This window comes from Malaclemys terrapin, chromosome 9 (genome assembly GCF_027887155.1).
Source record: "Malaclemys terrapin pileata isolate rMalTer1 chromosome 9, rMalTer1.hap1, whole genome shotgun sequence".
NCBI classification, from domain to species: Eukaryota; Metazoa; Chordata; order Testudines; family Emydidae; genus Malaclemys; species Malaclemys terrapin.
This window is the reverse complement of record NC_071513.1, coordinates 2,728,516-2,753,527: the sequence shown is the minus strand read 5'-3', so window position 1 is coordinate 2,753,527 and position 25,012 is coordinate 2,728,516. Positions and strand designations below refer to the sequence as shown.

The 25,012-nt window shown below is 37.9% G+C and overlaps 1 protein-coding gene across 9 annotated transcripts in view; it reads left to right on the top strand.

Annotated features, from left to right (window-relative positions):
- Nucleotides 1-25,012, top strand: part of KLHL13 (kelch like family member 13) — a 136,519-nt gene that overhangs the window by 76,152 nt on the left and 35,355 nt on the right. For all 9 annotated transcript variants that reach the window (XM_054039802.1, XM_054039799.1, XM_054039798.1 and 6 more), the window contains 3 exons: nt 16,307-16,448; nt 23,418-23,550; nt 23,841-24,037. In XM_054039802.1, the coding sequence (XP_053895777.1) occupies nt 16,335-16,448; nt 23,418-23,550; nt 23,841-24,037 (444 nt within the window). In that variant the 5' untranslated portion in view covers nt 16,307-16,334. The remainder of the gene's footprint in view (nt 1-16,306; nt 16,449-23,417; nt 23,551-23,840; nt 24,038-25,012) is intronic.

Sequence of the window (25,012 nt, the reverse complement as noted above, 5' to 3'; positions counted from 1 at the left end):
AAAGTTAAGATTTTAAAAAGCTCCATTCCATTCTTGTCTGTCTACAGACATCCCAAGAGATGTAATTTATTTTATGCATCATCTCTAAATTGTTACCTTTGTTTTCTATGTGCTCCAGCACTTTGATTTGGATGTGTTATTGACTTATACTGATGTATTCAATGTATGTGGAGCAGTTCAGTGATCACATATTAACTATCTTATGTTAGGTACGTCTGCAGCATGTGAAATACATGAACAGCTGCTTTTAATTAAAAAAAAAAAATTAGTGCTACAGTAGGCACTGATTGGTGTCTAAGCAGACATATTTCTTCATTGATGCACACAATCCTGGCATTAGCTGGAATATTCTATCTTAAATATCATACTGAAATTATACATGCATTATATATACATATTAAATGAGAAGAATTACAAAATGGATCCAGTTTGATTAGGCAATATATATAAAATGCTAAAAATAGCCTTCTGAGCTAGTTTTAAGAGTGAAATAGATAATAGACACTCACTACTTCCATTGCAAAGATTACGATAGATTTGTTAAGTGTGTAATATAGTATATGTTGGTTTTCATCTCCATACATACATTTTTTTCTTCTACCTGAAGTACTTGTGTGTATACGTTTAATAAAACAAATCACAAAAGACCTAAGAACTGATTATTTTTATTGTGTTGCTACAATTTCTTAATACTTTGGGGAATCCGGAGTATTTGCACCAGTATCTAGTATTAGAAAACCAATGACAGGAATTAAGATTAATTCTGACATCTGAATAGTGAAAAAATACTAGTTTATACTAACTTCGTTCATATACTGGCTATACTAGTAACGTTTTTTTTAAATTTCTCTACTTGGTGAGGTGCAATTCCTCATATTTCAGTTGTTCTAGAATAGTTAACCTTGACTTTAAATATTGAATCCTATTTGCTGTTCTAACCATTAGATAGTCATTCAGAAACAAGAGTAGGAGTCAGGATACCTAGGTTTTATTCTTGGCTCATCTACTTATTTGTGGTGTTATGGGCAAGACACACTGCCTCAGTTTCCCCATATGTAAAATGGGTTTACTACACCTTACCCATCTTGTAGATGAATATTAAGTCTAATGTGTGGGCATTCTGAGCTTCCTTGATGAAAGTTGCCATGTTAGGTACAAAGTATCATTGTTAAATATGTATTGCTTCCCAGAATGGCCCTGTAAGCTTTTTGTAAACTGACTCAGTTTACGGAAGATTTTCTTATTTAAAGTTTGCTACCTAGTTGAAAGGCTACAGAAGTATTGTGTAGAGATCATTTTAAAAGAGAGCCCTCTGCTGGAAGAGACCTGTATACATTTGGTGTGTGAAACAAGCTGTTTGTTTCACCGGAGCTGATATCATTGTAGACTGTAAAACTCAGACTGTTTCAGAGGTGAGATGACACTTCCTTGGTAGTGGGAAGGAGAGAGAGCACCACTTTTTCAAACCCACTACCTGCTGATTAGTGGTAACTGTGACCTTAAAGGAAGCTTCTTTCCCTACTAGTTAAAGCACAATGAGTGCAGTGATTTACATAAACACTTCTAGATCATACTGGAACAGCAAGAGGTAACTGTTTAAAACTGTAGAGAGCAGGGCAAAATTTCTTTGAGTGAAGAGATGAGTGAAACCTATGAGTTTTGTTTGAATTGGTCCAAAATAGTTTCAGCTTTTTACCTGGTCTGCTGAGAGATCATTTGGCATATCCTAATTATGGTTGGGTAAGATGAGAACTGGGGTGTTGGCCTATGAGAAATATTTTTTCAGTATCATGCAGCTTTTCTTCATAAATACACAAATTATAAATGTACTGGGAATCTCTGTGTGTGCGTTTTCAAAAACTACCTTTCACTGCCATCCCTTTAATCTTCCTGTTTTAGCATCAAAGCTGATATTATAGATTCCTGTTCTAAAATCGGAGGGTTAGAGCTATTGAAACAAGTAAGCAATATCATTGGCAAGAATGTACATTCGTATTTCAGTTATTAATGCTGACTGCTGTTGGCAGTACTCATCAGTTAATGTTAGTGGGGCAATGTGTGCAGTTTACCAGTAGGAGTATCCTAGAAAAAGGACAGGCAAAGTTAGACCATTATATGCCTTGCAAAAAGTGCATTTGTTGTAGATATGCAGTGAGAAGAACAATAAATATACATGGCTACCTCGATATAATGCGACCCGGCATAACACGAATTTGGATATAACTCATTAAAGCAGTGCTCCGGCAGGGGGGGGTGGGGCTGCGCAATCCGGTGGATCAAAGCAAGTTCAATATAACGCGGTTTCACCTATAACGCGGTAAGATTTTTTGGCTCCCGAGGACAGCATTATATCAAGGTAGAGGTGTATTTAAATGAAAGTGGATAAAGGACATCTAAAAATTAATACTTCAGTATGTAAACACCATCCTGGAGGAAGGGTAGGAACAATTCATTGCTAGTTTGGTCATAAAAGGCACTACTTTTGGGGTGTTAAGAGGAGATGTACTGCATCAGTGTTTGCTAACTAAGTGGTCTGGTTTGCTGAATGTTTCTTGGGTTCTGCATCAATTACATGAAATGGAGAAAAATTCTTCTCAGATCTGTACAGTAGAAACTTGACTTTTATCTTCTGTTCTCCCAACATGTGCAGGTCTCCTATTGGCATTTATGGATATCTACACATGTACAATATGAGAGCAAAGTCCTACAGTGCCTATCTGAAAGAATGTATTTTTGCATTAAATGCTTTCAGCAGATTTTTTTAAAAATGAGAACACCTATGTCTTGATTTCATACTGGAAGAGTTTCTATGAAAATGAACACACTGCTAACTGAATAAATAAGTCTTCAATATGTCTTTTTGAAAAAATTAAGTAAAATTTAAAAATTACTAAAATGCAAAATATCTAATTTGTTGTACAATGATTTGATTTTATGATTAAAAGAATACATTTTCAATACGACATCGATAGCTGAGTGGCTAATGTTAGGAGAAGTAAGCTACTTTAAGTGATTCTACAAATACTTTGCCATCAAATGGTGTACAAAATAGTAGTTATTGTGAGTCACCCTTTTTGTTTGATGGAGTTTGAAAATATTGCTGTGTAGTTATGAAAATCCTTTACCATGTAGAAAAGTAGAACCAGTGCTAACCCCCAAGAGCAATTCAGTGTTAGTTTTCAGCTGGTGATGTGGCATATGTTTTTCTGTTTTCTCCTATTAAGTCTCCTATTGCCCTATAGTGGACACTGGGGTTAACTGATGCTACAAAATATGTGTATATCTTTACAAGTTAGGAGTGGAAATAGCACTTGTCCTGCTGCCATTTTACATGGGTCTGGCATTTCCTTGAAATCAATAAAAACGGTAATATTCTGTTATGTGGAGTGACTATTGTAAAGCTCTCAGAAGATTTCTATTAAAGATCAGAATTTGCTAGTCCTTACTACAGAGTTGTATCCGAGATACTATTGCTGCCCTCTAAACATAGAATGGTGTTAGCAGGGAGAGAGAGGTTCTGGGAGTTGTAGTTCCCTTCAATGGGCAGTCCTCTACCTGGACATAACAGACAGGAGAACTGCCAGTCCCAGAGTCCCTTTCTCCCCCTCCCTCCAGTGGCTTCCTAGGAAGTGTAGTCTCTGGTCTCCCTCTCCTCCCCCCCTCCCCCCCCCAGATTGGAGCAGAGAGAGACCCTTCCTCAGAGCCTGATTATTGAACCTGTTGTTTTGAACCAGTTTTGGGGTTTCGTTCTAGTTTTCAGTGCGACCGACTGCTTGTCTACACTTAAAACTTCACAGCCCTGAGCACCGTAGTTATGTTGACCTAATTTTCTATTGTAGATCAGGCTGAGACGTTTTCAGTTTGGGTTCAGTTCCAGTTCACTCAGTCCCCTCTCTGAACCAGTTTTCAGATTGTTTGACTCCCTGGATTGAGTATTTGTAAGGGGATGCAAGGGCTGTGGGCTACAAGTCATGCCTGAGGCAAACCTTGCATTGTTTGTATCCTCAGGCTCCTAGCTGGTTTTGGTGCTCTTCTAAAATAGAGAAACCTGAGGAGCAAATGGGGAAAGAAGAAAATCCTTTCTTTACCTCAACCTTGGAGATCCCACCCAAACAGGTTGGCAGTATTGTCTGTGAAGGAGTACAGCACGCACTGTTGGGCATTCCCTCTTTTGCTGCTACTGCTGGGTCCATGGGAGCTGTTTTGTGCTGGTTTTGGTCACAGTGTGGAGTGGTCAGATGCTAAAGAACACAAGAGGGAGTGCATGTAGTGTCATGCAGGGACCATCTTGCTCCTCAGTGGCCTCCAGCCTTTCAAACATCTCTGTTTGAAGCTACAAAAAATCAGATCCTCTTAGTATCCCCCTTTCTCATTTTCTCCGTTTCAGCCTGTTGTGCATGACTTCTTGACTACAGATTTTTATGCTAGGGCTTTGTTGCTGGGGCCCCACTGGGGATCTAAGCAGACTCCACTTTCCCCCCAGTATGTTAAAGTGACATTCAACCCCTCCCGCAATTCTGAATGGCTGGACTCTTTTTGTTTTTAATGGGTTAATCCCTGAAACTTGCTCCTCTGTTTCTAGGGTAATCTGCCCTGAACCTGACCCTGCTGGCAACAAGGCACCAAACCCGAATCATTCAAATTACTGTCCGAGCATATCATTATTCCTAAACTGTCTCAAATTGGTGGGTAGCCTTGAGTATCCCACTGGTAGCCCAGTGATGATTCCACAGCTTCCCAAAGCAGCTTGCTTCATTGCTCAGCAGTTTCTATTTTGAATCTACTTAAAATATGGCCAAAATTGTAATAAAATTCGGATAACAATTTTTTAAAACTACATATGTGTCTTCCCCCAGTGATTCCTCTCTGTCTTCTAGGGCCAGGTAAATCACTCTTCTCCAAAGGGCTGGCTGTCTCCATTCCTGTGTGCCAGCTGTCTTCTCTGTGTGTGGACATTCTCTCTAGCTCCCTCATCACCTTCTTCCACCCTCCCACCTGGCTTGCCACTGGCAGCAGAGGGGTGTCTGTGTTCAGCTCTGCATAGAGATGGTTGCTGCAAGATGGCTGGGGCAGAGAGGAGGAATGATCTCCAGTTTAATCAATGGTCTTTTCTGAACCTGAAACCAGGTGAAGGGAGCAGAGCACTGACCAGTCAGCACAATCAGCATTTGATGCTGCTATTATTTCTAGGATCTAGCACAGGCAGCGTTTCCTTGCTGGGACAGTGGGTTTCATTTTTCAGTGAGAAAGGGCAGCAAATGCCCGATTACGTAGATTTTTTTTTTAGTCTCTTCAGTATAATGTCAGTTTAAATAGAACCATATAAAGTTAGTTTCGTAACATTTAATGTAAAATGCCACCACTGTAGCTTAGGCCTATTTCTGCTTGTTTTGTCGTCTTTGATTGGGTGAAATAATTGATACAGTTCTTCTTTATAGAGACAGCTTTGTCATAAATTTAAAATGTGAATAGAGCTGATTTCCTTGCATGTTATAGGCAGCAATTGTTTTACCTTTATTGCTTTCCTGTGGAAGTGAAATAATTACCTGGTGTGTTTTACACAACTTCTGACTATTACTGTAGTTCAATACAGTGTTACCATTGGTATCACGTTATTGGCTTATTCAGTTTAGCATCCAATATACAAACTAGAGAGCCTTCTCTGTGGTTCTAATGCTGAACTGCTATTCTTTGGTATATCTCTTCACTTCCTTTATTTGTAAGCTATTAAAAAAAAAATCTAATTCTGTTGATTTATTCCAGTTGTTAAATTATTAAGATTACACTGCACTTATTTTTCCACAATTAGTTGTGGGTTTTCTTAGCATACTTACAATTCAATTATCTGAGTCACTTATGAAAATGTCAGTAGAATTGGAAGTCTTCCCTTTTCCTCTCATAAGTATCATGGGGGTCAGAAAAGAGAAGAGGAACCACAAGTGTGCAGCTGAGAGTTTCATGGTGTGAAAAGAAAAGTCTACATGCACCTACAGTTGGGACATGTAAAGTTCATTCCAGTTCTGCAGTTATTACCCACTTAAAGGTACTTGGGAATGATAGACTTCTTCGCTGCTCTCTTTGGTAGGTTTTGAGAGGTAACCAGAGTTGGCAGCCCAACTGCCAGTGCTGCCTTCTCCTTCATCCCAACGTGGCTTGTGGTTGGCCACCCTTCTACAGCAGTTTAGGGATTTTGGAACTCCAGCGCTCTGTTATCTTTCATGTCAGCCTTTTCTGGAGCCTTGGGAGAGAGAGAAACCCTTTCCCCATGGTAGTGTCAGCAGAAAGTGGTACTCCGCTTTATACCGCCTGGTTACCTCTTTGCTTCTGCTTTGACATCATAAGAGCAATACCCCTTGCCTCTGTCAGAAGGTAGAAGCTGGGAATAGAAAAATTGGTCTCAGTTTAAATTGTTACTTAATTTAACACACAACTGGATTTTATTTTTGTCCTTTTCAATTTGTGTGGGTTTTTGTGACCTACACTCTCAAGGGGCACATCTTCACTACCCGCTGATCCAGCGGGTAGCAATCGATCTATTGAAGACTCGATAAAATCGATCCCTGATCGCTCTGCCGTCGACTCCGGAAATCCACCGCGGCAAGAGGTGGAAGCGGAGTCGACGGCGGTGTGGCAGCGGCCGTCTCGCTGCCGTCCTCACAGCCAAGTAAGTCGACCTAAAATACGCAACTTCAGCTACGCTATTCATGTAGCTGAAGTTGCGTATCTTAGGTCGACACCCCCCCCCCCCCCGTAGTGTAGACCTAGCCAAGGATGCAGTAGTAGCACACCCAGACAAGTACAGCATTTATACATTGCTCTTTTGTGACCCTAACACATTCCACAAGCAATTTCTAGTTTAAAAATAAAAACTGGGATCTTCAAAAGTAGTTAGGCACCCAAATCCTGTTTAAAAAAAAATCTATGGAATTTCTGCACCTAACGCTTGGATAGCTTTGAAAACTCCAGCCGAAGAAGTTAAGCTCTAGAGTTCATCTGTTTGACTTTGAGATAACTAAAAACTACTCAGAATGCTGCTGATCACTGAGACTCATTTTAAGAGAACAGCACTCAAAGGTTATAATGAGGGAGGAGGTAGAAGTTGAACTTCAGTAACTTGGTGAATACAGGGTCCAGATTATTCCACCACAGAACTTGCAACTTCTGTTGAAGTCCATGGAACTTGGGTGTGCAGCTGTCAGGATTAATAAGCCCTTATATTTGATCATAGAAGTTAATGTTTCCTTTTAATTTTTCAGCCAGAACTGTGTGTGTGACGCCTACAAATGAATAGGTTGTGACTGGACACCTCATCAGAAAAGCATTCCAAGTAGAAATGTATGCGTTAGTTATCATGTAAAGTGTCAGAGGTCACTGCACTGATCTCTGCTAGTGTGATGCTTTCATGCATCTTAACTCTGGATATTTCACAGCAGAGGAGAGCACAGAGTAGAGAACCCTATTATATTGTGAGTCAGCACCTGTGTGTTCTAAAAGAGAAGATGAACATTTCAAGTGCTTGTTTGCTAAATATTGCAGTTGATCTGTTAAAGATGAATAAGACTTGCTGTCAGTGCTCTTCTATATCATAAAATTAGTTCCCCCTCTCCCCATCTCATTTATACTAGCAAAACTTTTATTTCTTGTATTAATTGATAAGAAGTTTTCATTATAAATAGGCATTGGCAAATCACAATGCTGACTACTTTAAATTGTAGTTCAAATGCTAGAGGAGTTGTGTGTTACAAAACTCTAGTTGAGTAATATTAATTAAAGGACAAGACTTCACTATTTTGGAGGAGGACAAGAAGAACAATAACTAATACATTTAATCTAGTAATTTTTTTGCCCAATTAAAGTGCTTCTTTAAATTACACAGATGAATGATGCAGAAGTGTGTATTTTAAAAAAAAGTGAAGAACTATGCATTATGTAACTGGATTCATCTGTGTTGCTTATTATAACAATATTAAATTCCCTAACATCTGAATGATAAAATATTCACTTTACAGTGCTGCCCCATCACTGTTCAGCTTACTCAGCTCTTACATGGCCATCTAATTTATTAGAGAATTCCTAAATTTGCTAGTCAAGAAGTTAGAACATCTATTCTTAATGGGAAGACATTAAGGTACTTAATATTTAAAAATCATTTTTGGCAGGCTAAGGACAAGCATTACTGTATTTTCTAATAATACATGAAAGCTTCATTATATTTAAATCAGCCTCTTCATTAAGTTAATAGTTTCATTAGCTAAACATACGCTTGGCTACACACATATATACCAGAGTTTTGGTTAGATCATAAAATAGTAAAGATCTGTCGTGAGATAGGATAATCTTAATATGAAATTGAAATTTAGATCCTTGCTGGCTGATAAATACCATGGTGCTGGCACATGACAAGAGTAATTTCAGAAGATGCCACTTACCAGTGACCGGAACACTTGCAGTCATGGTTCATTGGAGAATAATTGGACAAAGAAAATAAGGTTATAATCCTTTAAGAAACAAACTGCTGAGCTACACAAAGTTATCAATATACTATCTGGACTATGTTGCTTTGGTAAATTTTTAATGTATTATGTTATGTCATATTTTTTAAAATTACCCATGAAAATATGTACTCAGTATGAAGAAAATTATGCTAGAGAAAATTTAGGCCAATTCAGTATTTTGTGTCAAAAGAAGCATACATTATAAAACATTAAAAAACAAATGGAATTATTTACCTAAATTCATAGATTCATAAAATTATTCATTCTCGTAGTTGTCTTGCTGATATGGGATTAGAATAAATCCAATTTCGTAGTGAGAGCAATGCAAAATGAAATAATTGTTTTATTGTTGTTTTGACAATAAGTGATAATATAGTCAACAAGAAAAAACTCTCACTACTTCCTGCTAAATTTTTAATGGTACACTGTTCGTTGCATGGGCTCACTCAGCAGGCCAAGATCTAAAGGGAATGCAGGGTTTCAGTTCCAAATATTATACATACTGTTTTTAAAAACTGTTAAAGGAACATTAAAGTTGCAAAGTCAAACACTCTGGTTAAGAAATTCCAGAAATAAATTTGCTCATGTAACCTTAATTTGGCCCCCTGTGCACCTGCATTATGGTACAGTATTTAATTACATCATCACTTGCAGTCTTTTGCACCAGAGCCCTGAGTCATTCAGGGCATGGGATGGATGATGCGCTGGGAATGATGAATCAGGATTGTGTAACAAATGAGGCAGTTGTCTCTAATACACCTGCTAGTCAGACAGTCTCCAGTCTTCCTGCTCTCAGTTCTGGTGCCAATGCCACAGTTGCCATGGGGTCTGCAAGTCCAGGAAAGCCTTGCTCAGCCTTGGGATGAACCAGGCTTGGTTGCTCTCCAGAGGTGGTGCATGCACAGTCTGATTGGCACTTAGGTAGGGCCCTACCAAATTCATGGTCCATTTTGGTAAATTTCATGGTCATAGGATATTAAAAATAATAAATTTCATGATTTCGGCTATTTAAATCTGAAATTTTACAGTGTTGTAATTGTGGGGGTTCTGACCTAAAAAGGAGTTGTTGGAGGGTCGCAAGTTAATTGTAGGGTGGTTGCGGTATTGCTACCCTTACTTCTGTGCTGCTGCCGGGGCTGCCTTCAGAGCTGCACAGCTGGAGAGGGGCGGTTGCTGGCTGGAAGCCCAGCTCTGAAGGCAGAGCTGATGCCAGTAGCAGTGCAGAAGTAAGGATGCCCTGGCATGGTATTGCCACCCTTCTGTGCTGCTGCCGGGCAAGCTGGGCCCTCGGTCAGCAGCCGCCGCTCTCCGGCCACCCAGCTCTGAAGGCAGCAGCACAGAAGCAAGCGTGGCATGGTACGGTATTGTCAGGGTTACATCTGTGCTGCTGCGTGTAGAGCACGGCACCCAGCCAACTGCCACCGCTCTCGGGCTGCCTAGCTCTGAAGGCAGCACAGAAGTAAGGGTGAAAATACCACAACCCTCCTAAAATAACCTTATGACCCCCCTGCAACTCCCTTTTGGGTCAGGACCCACAATTTGAGAAATGCTGGTCTCACCCTTGAAATTGGTATACTGTAGTATAGGGTAAAAGCACACAAAAGTCCGGATTTCACGGAGGGAGACCAGATTTCACAGTCCAGGACATGTTTTTCATGGCCATTAATTTGGTAGGACTCTACACATAAGACCTGTGTAGAATGGACTGTGCTCACTAGAGATGAAATCTTTGGAGCATTTAGCTTTCAAATTCTAACGCATCTCTGAGCATGTGCAAACAGATCTTCAGAGGCTTTATGATTTGAACAAATTTGGACATATTTTCACAGGGATGGCAAGACACAGCCCTAACACTAATCAGTTGTTGAACAACATGCAGTACTCTGCGGGGGAAGGGAGGGAGAAGGAACATGTACATAGTTGTCCATGCACACTTCCAAATATATATACAGCTAGGAAAAGTGTAGCAAAGACTATCTTCTGCTATTTAGAGCGTAGGGTCTGGTGATGATTTTAAGGAAACTGGAGATAGGAAGCTAATTTGCATTTTAATTCTTAAATCTGATGCTCTGATCAGTCAATACACAGGATTAACTAGTTTAGCAGATTGTGCAGCAGGCAATAAGTAGCAGCGTGGTTTTTTTTTTTTTTTCCAGACCACATATTTGGTTGTCATGGACGCCAGACAATGAGAGATTTTTTAGTCTGGTATAGTCTGTGTTACCAAAGGAAAGTATTTTGAAACTTCCTGAAACAATTTAATAAGAATTGTTAGCAGTAAGCATTTCATGAACAACTCGTGTTTTCCTTTGTGTACTCCATGCCTGTAGCTAAGACTTTTGCTGTATTATTTAGCCCTATCAAGTTTGCTCATGAAATGAGGTAAAAATGCAGTTGATGCAAACACATTACCTTGGCTATTGCAGTTAGCTGGTTTAGTGCAAGGTCATCCTATATTATACAAAGTGATTGTACAAAACTTGCAATTCAAAACAATTTGTTTTCTATTCCAGTTGTAAAGCAGAGATGTATGGAGAAAAGGGTAACGGAGTTGTATCAGTTAGACTGCTATATGCTAGTAGAGACAGAAAATGCAAGCAGGAAAGAAACCTGATGCATGGATTGGATGATGAGAAATATGAAGTGTAAAAGGCTATATAGTACACAACAGAGAAGACTCAGCGAATGGTGATGGGATACATGATATATCTACAAACATTTTCAAGGAAACAATATAAACAAAGATTATATATTCAGTCTTGGATGGTTGAGATAAGAGCAAGGCCCTGAATATTTGGGGAAAAAAAGCTTAAAATACGCATTAGGAGAGCTCTCTACTAGTAAGAGCTGTTGGATAATGGAATTGCTGAAGGACAATAGCAAAGATACCTTCACTGCAAATATTCCAGAACAGGTTATGTACAGTGTTAGTGTAAATAATGTAGTTGGTAGTCATGTAAAGCATTTGGGTCACCCCAGTAACTGTTGGGTGTTGGGAAGAAACTTCGCTGGGTATTTTATAGTTGTCCATTAATTAGCTTCCTGCACCGTTCCCTGAAGCCATGGTACTAACCTCTGAGAGGTGTTACTGAAATAGGTAGACCATTGGTCTGATCTGGTATGGCAGTTTCTGTGTTCATTTCACGGTTAACTCAGCATTCATTTGACCATAAAGCTATTCTAGAAAACTGCCCAGTGTTTCTCCAGACTAACTTTTTGTGATTAAAGTAGTGTTAACATCCATGTTTATATCAACTTGTGAATTCTCATGGTCCATTATTGTCGCTGCTGTAGCTTTGCCTTTATCAGCCTTTTTTATTCTGATTAAAAATGCTTCTGCTGCACTTTTTACTTAATGACTTATTGATCAGAACAATAAAACTAATTAGAAAATGAATTAACTTTCTTCTTTGCAAGTATGCCTAATTGTGATATACTGTACTTATTATAAAGCACCGATCAATATATTTACATTCATTATTACCCAATTATAGTGCTTGGCAAACCACATTAATAAATGTAAGTAAAATTACTTTGGTAACAGTGCCTATTCTACTTACTTTGTACTTATTTTGTATAATTAGGAATTAGATATTTGGTTACCATTTATTCAGTACTTAAAGTATATTCACCTGCAAAAAAACACCAAATAACTAGTATATCCATCCATTTAAAAAAAAAAAAACAGTTGATTGACATGCCTGGTCTGTTAAATATGTGTAATGAGAGATTTCACTCAATTTAATAAAATCACTTTAAATGATATGTCATAAGTGTTGTAATGATGTTCACTCTGTAATATAACCACCTGTTAAATAGAGAGCACTGACTGTGTTCTATGTCTCTTTAAACAGCCACCTGTTGTAATGATTTTGTTTCTGATATTTACATGGCAAGGATTTGTAAACCTGTTAATATAAGATTAAATTAGTCATGTGTTTCCAGAAACTAATAGTAAAGAATCCCTTTTATGGAAGTTTGGTTTACAGGCCTAAAAGTGCAAGTTAAATTAAATTTTGAATAAATCTGAATTCTGATTGCAGGCTCAGGTATTTTTTTTTTAAATTACTCACAAGTATTTCATGCCTTATGATATCTCTTTATTTGCTGTTATCTTGCATACTGATAGAGTAACTGAAAATATATAGGGAATACTGCAGTTTCACTTTGTCTTGCAGAGATGAGTTTTTAATGCTATGATAGCATATATGTAGTTTACACCATGTCAGTAACAAAATCAGAACTCTATCATTTTGGGAGGCTGTATTTTGTAGTGGCTATGTCAAAAGATTAGGAGTCAGGAGACTAGAGCCATATTTCCAGCTCCTACCACTGACTTGCTATGTGACCTTGGGCAAGTTGCTTAAACTCCTCTGAACATTACTTTCATTGCCTGAATAATGGAGAGAGAACTTACCCTTTCTAAAGCATTTTGAGATCATGAAAGATGCTGAGTGCCCACTATCTTTTTTTCTTTTTTTAAATCTTTTTCTTTTATTGATGGTGATATTAAATTGAAGTTGAGAGTCCACTTCTTTAACTTGACTGTCTGGGAGATAGGGCAATCTTGTTATTTTTAAAGTGAAAATACAAAATGTTGAATGGATTACAATTTTGGTACAATGAATTTGACTTGCTTGGCAAGCAGTAAAATCAAATCTTATGGTTGCTTGCTTTTGTTTCCGTAAGTTAGATCTAGATATCCAAGAGCTTACTCAGTTCCTGCTAGTAGGTCACTAAATTTTATAGTGTAAATGCCAAGGGTGCTGTAGGGCTTGCTTAACTATACTGTAAAGGGTAATACCTATTAATCCATTCTGCAACACACATTTTAAAATGTGCAAATATAGCCAGTTGCAATTAAATGGTTCTAGTTTACAAACGTTGCCATGAGGTGTTATCTTGTAAATACATAAATTGTTCTAATTTTATTGTAACATGAGAAAACTCTGTACAAACTTGCTGTTATTTGTTGCATCTGTGCCAGTGACCAGTAAGAGCCCATACTTTCCCCCAACTGTTTAGAAATCCATAAGCAGTAACATTCCAGACGAGGATCTTTGCACCTCTTGGTTGAAGTTACTGTGACAAGATTTGCTTTTCTAATGTCCCAGTGGTACAGCTCCCCCTGTGGTAGCAATGATCGAAGTACTAGTAGAGACATCCACTGGCCCTTTAGCTACCCTCTTATCAAACCTGCTCAAAAGAGATCTGGGTGTTCTGGTCGTTAAAATGGTGATGCTCACCAGTAGCCTGACTACAATAGTACTTCCATTATTACTTCCACCTAGTCTAGTGTAGACAAAGCCTTTACCTTCATTTCAAATCTTTTAAGGTTCATGCTAAGTATATATGAATATTGTATGGAATTGTGTCATATATTATGGCTGAAATCTTAAAAGCCCACTGAAAATGTTGGCAAGTAAGTGGGTTTGTCTGTTTTTCTAGTTATTGCATATTAACTATGTGGCAAGTTTTCCTTGGAGTTGAAGAAAAGCCTTTTGAAAGTTACTGCTTCGTTGGTTATCTGAACGGATACTTTTAACTATTCTTCCAGAGAAGTAACCTGTCAATGTAATTTTAAAAGGATCTTTGTAATAATTCTTTTTCTCACAACACAATTCTTTCCTCCACATCAACACACATCTGTTTGAAAGGAAGGACACATGACATGTAAACATCAGGAACAAATGTCCCTCAAAATCACATGAGACAATATACTTGATATGAGTACATTCAGATTTTAAAAAAGAGAGCCAGAGCAAACGGACCATAGAATATCAGGGTTGGAAGGGACCTCAGGAGGTCATCTGGTCCAACCCCCTGCTCAAAGCAGGACCAATTCCCAACTAAATCACCCCAGCCAGGGCTTTGTCAAGCCTGGCCTTAAAAACCTCTAAGGAAGGAGATTCCACCACCTCCCTAGGTAACCCATTCCAGTGCTTCACCACTCTCCTAGTGAAAGTTTTTCCTAATATCCAACCTGGACCTCCCCCACTGCAACCTGAGACCATTACTCCTAAAACATTCAGGTCATGCACTAGAAACTGCTTTATCTAACCTCTTGTTGAATGTTGTTTTTGACTGTTGTTTTTCAATGACATAGTATGGAGAGTAACTTTCTGATTACAAAATACAGGGTAAAATATTGACTTGTATTTGAAAGAAGAGTTCCAGTGAGATTTAAAACAAACTATTTTAATTGTAAACAAACTGTACCATAGTGCATGCTAAAATATATTTACATTTATTACAGCTTGTTCAAATTTGTGTGTATTAGGTTTTTACATGTGAATTCAAACCTCTGAAGCATACCCTGGTTCCTTTACTGTGTGTTACTGTTATGTCTGTGTACGTAAAAGCTTACTGTTTCAAACCCATGTGCATTGTTGAGTGATCAAAATGATTTTGTTTTGAATTTTTGTTATAACTGACATTTTAAAAAAAACATGGGTTTGAACATACAAAATATATTAACCCTATCAGAAAAATTCTTAAGTTTCAGAAACTGCTTTTACTAGAAAACTTTAAATGTGTATATTGAGAAAAAAATATTTGTTAAAAGGCAATTCACATTTTAAATTGGGCTTCCTCAATAAAAGTGCAGTGTAAAAAACTGGAGATCAAAGTTGAATTATCTTCTGGCAATGATTTTTAAAGTGATTTCTGAAACTAGTTTGGAGGCCAATGTTTATACCTGCATGTTACAATGTGGATGAGACTCAAATTGGTTACGTGTTATGAATGCTTTACTCAAATACTCAGTTTCTTTTACGGATAACTTCAGTTCCATATTTGGGTTTATAACACATTTGCTAATGCCTTCTATTGAGCCATGCCGATATGCAAATTGATAATTTACAACGTTCAGTAAATCATAAAATACTGTAACTGGTTAATATGGATAATTTTCTGAAGACCTAGCACCAGGTGATTAAAACCTAATTATTAAAATCTCTATTATTAATTTAATATTAGTGTACCAAAGCCTAGTTTACATGTCTTTTTATTATTTAAATACATAAAATAAGTAGCATTTACATAAATATAAGATCTAGACATCCCATAAAGTTTAAATGCACTTTACATCACAGGATGAAAGTAGTAAGCTAGCAACATTGCAGCAATTGAAAACATTAGCATTTTATAAAGTTGCTCCACCATTAGATTTGGATAATAATTATTGGGAATTAAAAACCCATGTGCAAGGATATCTTTTGTGTTAACAAACTGTGGCACCTTTTCAGTATTCTTTTCATACTGGACTATGACTGCAGTAACCAATACAAATGAAAGTATTAAACTTTAAGAACATATTTTGCACTAATAACCTCCAAATGTTGTGTTAGTCTGAGGTAGTAAGACACTTGATTGTCAAATTAAAAAATAAGAAAATAAAGGCATCTTAAATAATTGTAACCACAAATACAAATATATTTTAGGGAAGTGTCTGGTTTTTTTTTTTAAATAATTTAAAGAAAATGAAATTGACTGACTAACTTTTTTAAGACCACTTATATCAAAACCCTTGCTGGTCTACTTAATCAAAAATCTAAAATGAAATGATGAATTTTTAAAATCATGAAATGTTACATGCATAACCAGTGAACACACAACATTCCTGTTAAGTAAATCTGATGAGAAATAAGGACCCAAAACAGCTCCCACTGTAATCAATAAAAACAAGCTCACGTTGATGTTGGCTTGGAGCCTAAATCACTATGGGTTGAATGTTTATCAGCAATTAATTTAAACAAGTGTGTGCTTAAGCTTGCTTTTTTTGTTTTTGTTTGTTTTCCCCATTTTCTTAGATCTCTAGTGGAAGAGGAAGATCCTCACATGAAAGTGTCTCTTGGTAGCAGCGATATGGGCGTGTCTGCCCATCTACAGTCTTCAAAGACAGGGACCACACGATTTTTCACCAGCAACACTCATAGTTCTGTGGTATTACAGGTAATCTAACACAGTATATTGTAATATATATACCAGTCTGTTTTGAAGATTTTCAAGGCTTTGAACCGTATCTGCACCTAAGAAAGTTCTCAAACCTGGAAAAATGCTCCAAAGACCTTATTAAACAAAACATTTGTTTGTGTCATGTTGACAATGCCCTTGTTGAATAGACAGCATGGTTTTGTGTTCTTTATTTTCTCTCTGAGAACTCATGTCCTCTGTGAAAATCAGATTTTTTTCAAGTTAAATGTTCAGATCACATCAACAATTTGAAAAACATGAGCTTTCTCTCTAATTATAGACTTGTTCACTGTTAACTTCAAACAGGTGAATAAGGCTTGCTAAAGTGAGGGACCACCGTCTCAAAGAAACTCACCTTTTTAATACAGTCAAGCAACTTTTTCAGGTGAATTTCCTCTTCTGGCCTTTTCTGAATGAATGCTGTGTTAAAGATGTCGTAACGAGGCTTAACTATTCCTCTCTTTGTGCCCCTAAAACATGTATCAGTTGGCAATTTTATTATTTGATCTGTCCACATACTGTGCTGGAGTCTGAATATTTCCCACAAACAATCTTAGCAGCCATCTGTAGTTTCTACGTGGTTTGGAAGCCCGACTCCACAGTATGTGACCTACATATAAAATCGTTATTAAGACGCTTGCATTTTCTGCACGTAGAAAAACTGTTACATTATCCTCTGAAGCTCATCAATATGCCAGCTCTCACTTATTTTTTAATAAACATGCCACCTGTCTTTTACAGACCAACCATGAAATAGCCTTCAGTTTATCTTATCTGCCCTGTTCAGCTAGGGAAAGATTACCTTTGTTTAATTCACAGCTATCAAATCAAGCAAGTTTCATGTTTTTACAGTGATAATATATATTATACATACAGTGGTACCTAATGCATAGAAGGAAGTAAATGGCTTTATTAATGTTTGTGTCATGGGTGTACACACTTCAAGAAAAGCACACAAACCCCCTGTTGATAACCTAATAACCATATATTAGCATATACTTGCTCCTTTGAGTTAATTCTTCCAAACTCAAGTTGCATTAAAGTGGGTATGCAAACTGAAGAGGAAGAAAATGTTAGAGGGTGGTACTACTCTGAAAAGTGACTGTAAAAATGACACTTCCATCCCCTATGTTTATTCAGGATCATATCAGTTGACTTCAGTGACAAAAATAAAATTGTAGCACTTCTTATTTCCATGAGCTCTACAGAGCTAAGGAGTTAGCCTCTGTTTCATCCTGCACATGCCAGATTTGGTTAGTATATCTTAACCTATTAATCTGGGCAGTCACTTAAAAGGAAATAAGTAACTGTGTAAATGAAGGTGCATAGGTATAAATGGAGACCTAATATGAAGTACAGAACTTTTATCATTAGTGATGATGCACAAAATGGAGAGAACTCCGCTGCAGGGCCTAGCAGGCAGGGGAAGACATCTTTTTACTTATAAACTGGGCACATGTGAAATGGAAAAAATGAGACAAACTTGGAATTCCATAGTGCTGTTTTTGAAGCATAAGTTTTCAAAGCAGAACTGCACTTTAAACATTCACCCTTGTGGTTTTCTCATCCTATTGTATGTAGGTGTTTCAGTCTTATTTTTGAACTGAGACCTTCCACTTGCCCAGCAAAACAGCATCATTGAGCTTTAGCATTCACTTCGAATTTTCTCACGTGTCTTTTCCATTTTAATTAAAGTGAACTAAAGTGGTGGCCTCACCTTGTCAGTTTCCTATACTTTCTATCTAAAGCAAACAGACCTTGAAATGTAAGATTATTTTATTCCAAATATTTGTTTGCTTATGTAAACCAGTTGGCACATTTACCCTTAAACTTGCTAATTGCTTTATAGAACTATACAAGTACTTGCAATAAGATAACCTCCCATCGCTGTTCCAAGACTTTTTTATTTAAAAAATCCCCAGAATTATTAAACCCGAAAAAGAAGAGAGTAGAGTAGTTATAGACTTCATTGGTTTCAAAAGCCTGTTGATAACTATAGCTCAACATATATAACTTGAAAAATGTTCTCATTACCAGCAGATTTCTGTTTATACCCCTGCAGCACAGAGACATAGCTACAGATAAGAGAATTACACCCCAATTGTTCCAGCCATTGGAATGAGGGGCTTTGAGTCCTAGAACCACTTGGGGTCAGTGAGACTGGGAGTTCCAAGCAACAGAGGGTCCTGTGGCACCTTTAAGACCAACAGAAGTATTGGAGCATAAGCTTTCGTGGGTGAATGCCCACTTCATCAGACGCAAGTAATGGAAATTTCCAGAGGCAGGTATAAATCGGTATGGAGATAACGAGGTTAGTTCAATCAGGGAGAGTGAGGTGCTCTGCTAGCAGTTGAGGAGTGAACACCAAGGGAGGAGATCGTCTACAGCCAAGCGCTAAGGTACAACCACATCTGCTCCAACCCCTCAGACAGAGACCAACACCTACAAGATCTTCACCAAGCATTCTCAAAACTACAATAGCCACACAAGGAAATAAAGAAACAAATCAACAGAGCCAGACATGTACCCAGAAGCCTCCTATTACAAGACAGACCCAAAAAAGAAACCAACAGAACTCCACTGGCCATCACCTACAGTCCTCAGCTTAAACCTCTCCAGCGCATCATCAGTGATCTACAACGCATCCTGGACAATGATCCCTCACTTTCACAGACCTTGGGAGGCAGGCCAGTCCTCGCCCACAGACAACCTGCCAACCTTAAGCATATTCTCACCAGCAACCACGCATCGCACCATAACAACTCTAACTCAGGAACCAACTCATGCAACAAACCTCGATGCCAACTCTGCCCACATATCTACAAAACACCATCACAGGACCTAACCAGATCAGCTACATCATCACCGGCTCATTCACTATCACGTCCACCAATGTTATATATGCCATCATGTGCCAGCATAGCCTCTGCTATGTACATTGGCCAAACTGGACAGTCACTACGCAAGAGGATAAATGGACACAAGTCAGATATCAGGAATGGCAATATACAAAAACCTGTAGGAGAACGCTTCAACCTCCCTGGCCACACAATAGCAGATGTAAAGGTAGCCATCTTACAGCAAAAAAACTTCAGGACCAGACTCCAAAGAGAAACTGCTGAGCTCCAGTTCATTTGCAAATTTGACACCATCAGATCAGGATTAAACAAAGACTGTGAATGGCTATCCAACTACAGAAGCAGTTTCTCCTCCCTTGATGTTCACACCTCAACTGCTAGCAGAGCACCTCACCCTCCCTGATTGAACTAACCTCGTTATCTCCATATTGATTTATACCTGCCTCCGGAAATTTCCATTACTTGCATCTGATGAAGTGGGCATTCACCCACGAAAGCTTATGCTCCAATACTTCTGTTAGTCTTAAAGGTGCCATAGGACCCTCCGTTGCTTTTTACAGATTCAGACTAACACGGCTACCCCTCTGATACTTGGGAGTTCCAAGTTACTGCATGAGAGAGCTAGCAGTGCTAGAGGTGTATGTTTGAATGAGTCAGATGCTATCATTAAGAGAGCTGAGGTATTCTAAAACCTACTAGAGAAGGGGTAAAATGTGCCCTGAATTGCCACTAGCTCCATCTGCAAGATGGTCTTTCACCTCCACCCTCTGCCCTACCCCACAAAGGTTGATGAAAGACCCATCCCATTCAAAACCCTATTTCTTTTCCTTGTTACAATAGCTGTGACATCACTCACCAAAGAAACTAGGAAGCCTTTAGCTCTCACTTTTTAGGATCTGAGTACAGTATTTCATATAGTTCTCTAACAACATTTTGAAACACTTTGAGCCATTTTTTCTTTGTTCAGAATATTACAAGTTTGTAATATATACAAAACCTGCGCAGATACTAATTTTTAAGCAGAGGAACATTTTTTAATTTGATCAGTTTTTCTCTACAGTTACTATTAGTCAGAAGTAAAGTTTATAGATCTACTAAAAGGTACAGATGGATTAAACAAAATGTATCTGTTGAGCAACTCCTGGTATATTCTCTGTTGCATCTATTTCCATGAGGGGAAATTGTCTGGTCGGAGCTTTGTATTCTGTTGGTGATAATTTTCTAAAAATGGTCTTCTGGCCCACCCTGAACTAAGTGCTCTTTTTCTGTCGGAGCAACCAAACTAAGGCACTCTGGGATACTGTCACATGGTGTTGCTCTCTTCTGGCAGCTAAAAATGTAATCCTCTCACAGAAGCTCACAAAGCTTTAAAACGTTATAAACTTCAGAAAAAAGTTCCTTTGTGTTCTAGTTTCTGCTTGAATCGTGTAGGCATCACTAGAATTCTTCTATATCCTATGGATTCAAGCCTACAACCCATACAATCCTTTGCTATCTCCTACTAGAACTTTACACAGAAGTGCTGTGTGTTTTCTTGTATAGGGTGAGGATTCCCTAAAGAATTACGACTTATTTTAGGACTTGCTACCAGTACAGCTTAAGTGGATCACAATGGGTTTTCAGACAAAAACAAGGCAGAGCTTTTTTTTCTTATTTTAGTTTTGAAAGCACCAGTAGTGTCTCAATTTCAAACTCCTGAGCCTCTGCTTGGTATTCTTTCATCTTCAAATCTTAGCACAGGTCAAACTTTTCTAATTTTTTCCTCAGGTACCCACAGTGTTTATAGTGCACCTCTTACCTCGCTGGGAACTATCACTAAGTCTCTTTTTCTGTATGATTGGAAATGGCCTCTCTATGGAGCCTTTACAAAGCTGGAGTTAACTTTCTGGAAAGATTTCCCTCAAGGCAGAAGCCAGGTTACTGTATAGATAAATTGATTACCATTCCACAGGATAGTATATGCTCAGGCTATAAGGATCCCCATGTATATACAGTGGATTCTGTGTTTAAAGGGGCTTTCACAGAAGCAAAAAAATTGGTGGCAGGTTGCTGTCTGTTCAGTTCATAGTTTATTAGAAAGTGACTCCAGTCATCAGTACTGCAGCAGAGAGATTTTTTGCTTCAGCTTTCAGCATGGCAGCTTGTATAGCAGCAAATAACACTGGCAAATAGACATATTGAACACAGCTCGTTGCCTTCAGATTCCAATTGCAAAAGAATAATTTTTCTGCAAAGTCTTAATACCTATTCTTGCAATATAAATTGGAGAACTAGTAGGGTGCCTCCTTTTTTTTTGCAAGGACTAGTTTCAGAAGGCCTGGTAAAAATGCGCCAGTTGAAGGTCATTTGATTACTGAAATGCTTCATTCTGGTACTTGGCTAAAAAGTAATAGATGGATTATTTTATATAATTGTATTAGAGCCTTGTCAAAATGCTATGTCATTGTCAAAAAATTAAACTCCAGTCAGGTGCAAAATATTTTGTCCTGTCCTTGGATCACACTCTGGTTTGCCTGGATAGGATGGGAAGGACAGCAGAGAAGGCAGGAAGACTCCCATATTTCCATACAACCCAAAGGCTCAATATAGAGAAATTCACTGCTCTCTTTGGATATGTCCACACTACAATTTAAAACCCTGTGGCTGGCCCATGCCTGCTGGCTTGGGCTGCAGTGTATATGCCTGGGCTTGGGCTGGAGCCCAAGCTCCAGGACTGTGCAATGTGGGAGGGTCCCAGAGCTCAGGCTGCAGCCTGAGCCAGAATGTTTACACCGCAATTAAACAGCCCCATAGCCTGAGCCCCACGAGCCGAGTCATTTGGCACAGGTCAGCCGTGGGTGTCTTCCTGCAGTGGTAATCAGGTTTGCAGGGCACTGACTAGCCACTTTGGTTATGATTATAGCCGTAAATTTTGGTTCAAAGCAAGAGGTTGTCTTCATATCTTGGGTTATCGAATATCTGAGCTGGGTTCAGAACAGGGCTCTGTCAATATGTTGAATGTTAGAAGAACGTTATGAAGGATTACACTGAATTTAACTATGCCCATATTTATGCTTTCCTCTGGTTCTTTTCTGTATTCCCATTGCGTTCTTTCTTTAGGACAAATCTGAGTTTTCATCTCTGTATTTATGTTCACCACAGCATTAAAGTCCTGGCTTCTTTTTTAATAAAAATAATAAATAAATTCTGGAATTTGGAGCGGAGACTCTCAAATGTTATCTGTAAGGCTATTTGCATCCTTTCCCTCCCCCAACGAACTTCGACCTTATCAGTATTGATGGGTTAGGTGACCTATGACTAATGAAATTGATCTAAGTCCTTCCCTCATTCTTGTAATGCATGAAAGGGGCCATTATTTTTATTGATCTTTAAATATTCCCGAAATTGACTTTTTCCTCTCTATGCAAACCTTTCTTTTAAGGTGCCATTGTTATCTGAGACCCAGGTAGTTGTGGTTTGCCCCCCACAGACTTCTCTGGAGAAGCAAACGACATGAGAAATACTAATACAACATGAGCCTTCTGGGAGGTTTTACATAGTTAAAATTGGTAATAAAATTGACAAAAGTTGTAGTTAAGTGACACCCTTCCTTTAAGTCCCAATATCATTCAACCTTCCAGGTTGCAGAGTACTTTGAAGGAGTAGTATGGAACTTAAATGTGTCCTGCACATGTTGAATTTTTCTGAGAAGTGATGCTGATCCAAATGGGCAAATGTCAATTCCTACTTGAAACCATTTACATCTGGAGAATAAGTGGACAAAAAACATGCCCTTTCTGAACAAATCTATCTTTGTTTTATGATTAAGAACACGTGAGTCAGACTGTACTTTGCACTCCGTAGTCACTCATGGAGACTAATTGAATTGCTCTATTTGATTTAAGTTTTTGAATGATTTGATTATACTTTAAAGTGTGAGCCTGTGATGGTTATAGTATGGAAGATCACTACTCAGACTTCAGTTTCAAGCAATTGTCCAAGAGTGTAGACAATCTTAAAGTAAATAAATAACTTCCCTTAAAAAAATCCAAACAAACTTTTACTTTCCACTTCAGATGACTGAGCAGTTCAAGTTGTGATCTTGTTTTAGGGTTTTGACCAGCTGCGAATAGAAGGTTTACTTTGCGATGTGACGCTAGTGCCAGGCGATGGTGATGAAGTATTTCCCGTTCACCGAGCTATGATGGCATCCGCTAGTGATTACTTCAAGGCCATGTTCACAGGTAGTGCTTTTGTTTCTGTAATAAATTTGGACTCTTGAGCTGTTTTTAAACGTGTCTCCTGTGTCAGATACACTAATAAATGTCTAATATACATACTAGAGCAAACCCTTTTTTCCGCATATGGTTACTATCATCATCATAAAAAATCAAAATCTTTTCATTTAATTGAAATTAAAGTTCAAATGAATTAAATTAGCTTTTTAATTGCGTAAGAATACATATCTTATTAGAGTGAACTCTTTCAAATGTAATTGAAGAACTCATTTTAATTTATCTAATTTCTTATTTAGGTGGAATGAAGGAACAAGATTTAATGTGCATTAAGCTTCATGGTGTGAACAAAATAGGTCTGAAGAAGATTATTGATTTCATTTACACTGCAAAACTTTCTCTTAACATGGACAACCTTCAGGACACTCTAGAAGCAGCCAGTTTTTTGCAGATTTTACCTGTTTTGGACTTCTGTAAAGTGTTTCTGATCTCTGGGGTAAGGTATTTTGATTTGACATTAATTTCATGTTCTGACTTTTTTTAAAAAAGCACAGTGATTGTGTAATATCCATAGGCGAGGATTTAAGCATGACACTGGATAACTTGGATTCACATACAGTAAGTTCCTTTAGCTTCAAAGGAACCATAAAATTGAATCTTATTTACTGTACCAATCGCACTAAGCTTGTGATTTAAATATCATGGCACATTGCAACAAGGTCTTACATTTTTTAATTTCTAATTTTACTGAATGAACTAGAAAATTATTCCAGTAAACAATAATCATCATTCATTAGTTGGTTACTGGATTTCTCTCACTGATGCTCATTTTTATAACATACCATAAGAAAGTTACTTGGTGAATTAATAGTAACATAATTCATTGTACAATAATGACTATTTGCCATATTCTTTTTATACTTACATGTTTTGTATATAACATTTTCTTATGGGGGATATGAAGCACATAATTACAGTGGTTGTCACTGAAATCTTTACAGTGTTATCTTTGAGTTGATGAGGTTAGAATAATGTTCTTTAAACAAAGTGCAGTATACCCGAATACAAGGAATATGTAGGGGATGCTACAGTAATGTTAGTTACGTGAGAAGGTAATTATAAGGATTTTAATGGTGACCATTGTATATTTCTGCAGTACACTAAAAGAAAAAACTTTTACCTTGAATATATACTTAAGTATTTCACCACAATGACTTCAATAATAGGTTTTGTAAGGGACAGAACTCAGTGAGTTAATAGTCTGTTCTCTGCCCATTAACTAATCAGAGGATCATTTTTATAGTTTTTTTTAATATAAAATGTAGACCATATATATGCTGTGTAGATGTAGCGCTTAGCAAAGTTATCCCCCTGCTCTCATTTGGTTGAACAGTTTTTTAAAATAAAATCACAGTATCACAAGATGGGGGAGATCTGTACAAGTATACACAATAATAGATCTGGAGAGACT